The following is a 4400-nucleotide window of genomic DNA, read 5'->3' as shown; positions in this document are numbered from 1 at the left end:
GGAAATTGGGCGCCCACCACCTTTTGCAGCAATATTTTTGTTATTTCCCCGTTCGAAAAACACTTGCGCCCTCTTTTTTTTCATTTTTTTCCGATATCTCTTTTTTCTTGCTACCATGCAAGCTCCCCTTCTCGTATTTCTTAAAAAAATCAACTCCAGTTTTGCGGCATTTATCCACTATGACGTTTCTTGGATCATAAAGTCCTTGCATCCAAATATGTAAACTGATTGCCATGCATTGCATTTGCTTATAACCAAGCTCTTGTTTCCAACTTGATTCTTTACAACCCGCCCGTGCTACTCTTCTATTTTTGTCATGGCCACGCAAGCTACCGTCTTTACTACATTCTATACACATGATATATCTACTCATATGTATATGCTTGGACCAAAGCAGCATCAAATATCATATTCATATCATGAGCCAACTAAAGCACACATCATGCTTGCACTCCCATAAGAGGTAATCATTGACTCGGCTCATCGATACCATTGAGAAGCTACTACACATCATGCATATGGGTAGCCATTCACATCATTATCATATCCCTTTGAGGAGCCACTCATACCATCATTTACATAGCCACGCAGACCATATATATAACTGAGTGTTTCCAACTTACCCATGAGATCTGAGTGTGAACAGAACCACCACCACCATACTCACAAGAGTCATTTTGAAATAGCTCTCACTAACATAGTTGCCACTAAGTTCACCATCCATGGGCATGAAGATATTATTGAAGGGATCAATCTGCCTATGAGGATACACAAAAACTTTGAATGTGTGCAGTATCTTATTAAAGTTCCTCTTGTTTTGCTCATTCCATGATATCTCCAAAGAGTATTCTTCAAAACCAATTCTCATATCATACATGCACTCACATTTCCATACATGTTGAGAAGGGTGTTCCCTACTGCAAGGCTTACCATAAGCATAAGGCTCCATATTTCACACCACACTCATATACAAAAGCTTCGAGACCTGACTCAGCCTCAGCTCGTCTTATTGAACCTCATTTACAATATGAACATATGTACATGGCATCATATAATGACTCATCATAGCACTTAATCCCATGCATCTAGATTTGCATTTGATAGTCTCATATGCATGGTTTCACACCATAGACGTGCCATGGCACGACAGCGCGTTGCTGCGCGGTATGTAAAAGACATTAAGAAGAGAAACGCAGGAGTACAACGGGTCAATCGAAGGGATTTTTTCCTCTTACTTTTTAGAAATCCAGGATTTGTCTTTTCTCTCAGCTCCTTGTGCCTTGGTTAATGTCCATAGTTATTATGTAATAGATAGTTCCTATCTCTTCTATAGGCAAGATATTTCTACCTTATAGAATTCAACATCATAATACAATAAATACATCAATCAAATAGAATTCAGCATCACAAAATATATATATATATATATATATATTACATCAATGAAAACTAGGGTATTATTTTTGTGTGTAGCAGTCCTTTACTTTATTCTAGTATGGGTGATATGACTACTTTGCCCACTGCCTTTCCCGTTTCCAAGTAACTGAAGGCCTCCTTTACTTGGGAGAAAGAAAAGAGACCTTTGGGATCAATGATGGGCTTCAATTGCCCACTTTCCAAGAAAGGGTTGAGCTTTGCAAGGATGGATCCATTGGAAGTGAGAACAAAGGGTATCACAGGAGGCTTTGCTTGAAAATCGGCTATGGTGAGCACGGGCCCTCCCTCCTTCGCAGCCTTGGCAGCATTTACACCATCTCCTGTACATAATCATGACACGTGTGAGACTAGGAATACAGCTTCAAAAGTTTAGTAGCTTAATAGCCCACCACTACACATGGCTCACTATAAAGGTTATCGATAAGGTTCAAGTACAAGCATCTATCATGGGGCACGCAGCCTGGTAAGAAGGAACAGTTACTCTTAAAATGTATCTCAACGTACTTACTCAAGATCGTAGGAAGGTAAGCATGTTCAAAGTGAGCGCATTTACACACACACACAATCAACCATCATGCATGAGCATAAAAGAATGCATTCCGACTCGTCTAGTGGAGTGTGTGGTATGTGAACTAGAGAGTGGGAAGGAAGTTGGGGATGGAGTGTGTGGTATGTGAACTAGAGAGTAGGAATTAGGTTGGGACGTCCCGGGTCTCAATCCCTGTTTCTAAATGTCTTCACTTGTTGTAAACTCCTATCAAACCTTGGAAATGGGTGGTTTTGTTGAATGGTAAAGAAGCTATTAATCTGGGCCATGATGAGAATTAGGAGCTTACCCACTGTGTCAAAGACGAAGTCGTACTTTTCTGGCAGCTCATAGTAGTTAGATTTGGTGTAGTCGATGACCAAATCGGCTCCGAGGCTCTTCACGACCTGGATTTTCCCTGTGCTAGCTGTAGTGGCAACCAGAGAGGCACCATGGACAACCTTGGCCAACTGGGCAAGCGCGCAAAGCATTACAAGGCTAAACAATGACATTAAAGCTTTATATGTAATCACTTCATGTCAATTACAGAGGTGATAAAAGTGAGCATCAATTATATATTATACTAGATACCTGGATGGCCAAGCTGCCCACTCCTCCGGCTCCTCCCAGTATGAGGGCCGTCTGGCCGGGCTGGAATTTGGCTGTCTCGAAGGCTTCTTGCGCGGTGATGAGTGCGAGGGGCAAGCTTGCTGCCTGAGCGAAAGTGAGGTTCTTGGGTTTGAGAGCAAGGAGCTTCTCTTCCACTGCTGTGTATTGGGCCAGGGACCCAAAGCGCTTCGGCCCATTCACTGCATGCTCTGAGACGTCCCCATAAACCTCGTCCCCTTCCTTCAAATCCTTCACCTCGCTGCCAACCTTAACCACGACTCCGGCCACATCGTAGCCTGGGACATGCTGCAGCAGACGCACGTGGGTGGGTTAATGTACCGCATGCGCACAAATTAGCAGTTGATAGGAATATTCAGAAGCATAATAAGCAAGCTGCTTGTATTCTGTGAGGGCTCAAATCTTAATTACCGGGAGCTCGGAGTCAGTGTGCTTGAGATAACCTCGCCTGCGCTTGAAGTCCACAGGATTGAGCGCTGCCGCCTGCACCTTCACGAGCACTTGATCTGGGGCGGTTTCTGGGACCGGGTATTCCCCAAACTGAAGCACCTCCTCCACCGCCCCATACTCGCCGTAGTGCCAAGCTTTCTGCACATCGGCCACCATCTTCTGCTCTTCCGCTTGGACTATATGTGTGTGATGATGAGTGAGAACTACGTAGTATGATCTTGTAAAGCAGCTAAATAATATTTGCTTCACCGATAAACGCTTGTCCGAGAACCTTATTTATATAGAGAGCATCGCATCTGGACACATCCACCTACGTAATAGGTTCATGAACGTTACACTCAGGTGCATGAACCTTAGAAGTCTACGTCCTTTCATTTCAAAATTTCAAGAGAGAAAACCCGCGAAACTATATCACTACCTAGTTGTTGTATCTATCAAATTATAATTATTAATTGTATCAATTAAATACCTCTACTCCCCTCCCCTCCTACTCCCTACTTGGGAAAAATCATCACCCTACACCGGACTGCCCCATAATCCCCAACACAAGAAGAGATGAAAATTTAATGAAGAAGTTATGCATGAATCACCTGCGGGAGTAGAAGGTGATTCCACATGCGATGGTGTGGCACTTCCTTTGGTCCGTGTGTTAGAAAAGCACCCAAGGATTTTTGTCATGGATCTGCCTCAAAATGCTTCTTTGGTCGCCCACCAAGCCCTATTATTAAGAGTGGAGGTGAATGGCCCGAGGATGTTTTGCCCACAGCCATAATGTGAGATTTTTCTTTGACATACTCTATATAAGAAGAGTTTGTAGATCTGGTTTTCAAAACGGCACACTTCCCATCATCGTACTTGCGTACCACTCTTACCATGCTCTTGTCCTTATAATCGTTCAAGGTTGCTTCAATCAGCTGAAAATCAGCTCCTACATAAACTGAGGCAAACAATATTACAAAAGAAGCTTCAAAATCAATCAAGAATCAACTCCAAAAAGAAACTCAAAACTCAACTGAAAATCAGCTCCTTTACGACTTACAGTAGCCATGCATGATAAATATTTTACTTAAGGTTGCAGCAATGGTTAGAAAAAAGAGGTTACTTACCTTCATGAGAGTAACATTGAAGGTATTCATTTCCTCCATTGCTGCTAGAATCGCAATCATATCCCCACCATGGTCTTTGAGCTAGGTGTTGCTTCATCCTTCAATCCTCGATTAGCTAGGTATCTTCTTTGATGCCCTTGACTTTCTAAAACTTGAGTTCTCATGAAATTAGAGAATTTACGTAAGCTGATTGCTTGCCAATGAATCCGGAACCATAAGTTGTTGCATATTCATGATTGCTTGCCAATGAATCC

The 4400-nt window shown here is 42.6% G+C and overlaps 1 protein-coding gene across 1 annotated transcript; it reads right to left on the bottom strand.

Annotated features, from left to right (window-relative positions):
- Positions 1-1396: 1396 nt before the first annotated feature.
- LOC147641651 (2-methylene-furan-3-one reductase-like) lies at positions 1397-3278 on the bottom strand. The gene is made up of 4 exons (XM_086815704.1): positions 3002-3278; positions 2555-2878; positions 2274-2433; positions 1397-1757 (listed from the first exon to the last, which is right to left on the bottom strand). Exons 1-4 carry the CDS (start codon positions 3194-3196, stop codon positions 1486-1488), a joined length of 951 nt encoding a protein of 316 aa, XP_086671830.1. The 5' UTR covers positions 3197-3278; the 3' UTR covers positions 1397-1485.
- Positions 3279-4400: the final 1122 nt, after the last annotated feature.

Source organism: Cibotium barometz, chromosome 1 (assembly GCF_041138505.1).
Source record: "Cibotium barometz isolate CiBa-2024 chromosome 1, ASM4113850v1, whole genome shotgun sequence".
In the NCBI taxonomy this organism is placed as follows: domain Eukaryota; kingdom Viridiplantae; phylum Streptophyta; class Polypodiopsida; order Cyatheales; family Cibotiaceae; genus Cibotium; species Cibotium barometz.
Note: the sequence above shows the minus strand (reverse complement) of the source record. Positions and strands in the feature narration are given on the sequence as shown.

Excerpts from the sequence above, each read along its gene's own strand:
- LOC147641651 (XM_086815704.1), bottom strand. The coding sequence starts at position 3,196 with ATGGTGGCCGATGTGCAGAAAGCTTGGCACTACGGCGAGTATGGGGCG. Across the intron at positions 2,434-2,554 it reads TGGGCAGCTTGGCCATCCAG|TTGGCCAAGGTTGTCCATGG; the intron begins GTATCTAGTATA and ends GCGCTTGCCCAG. Across the intron at positions 1,758-2,273 it reads CTTCGTCTTTGACACAGTGG|GAGATGGTGTAAATGCTGCC; the intron begins GTAAGCTCCTAA and ends GATTATGTACAG.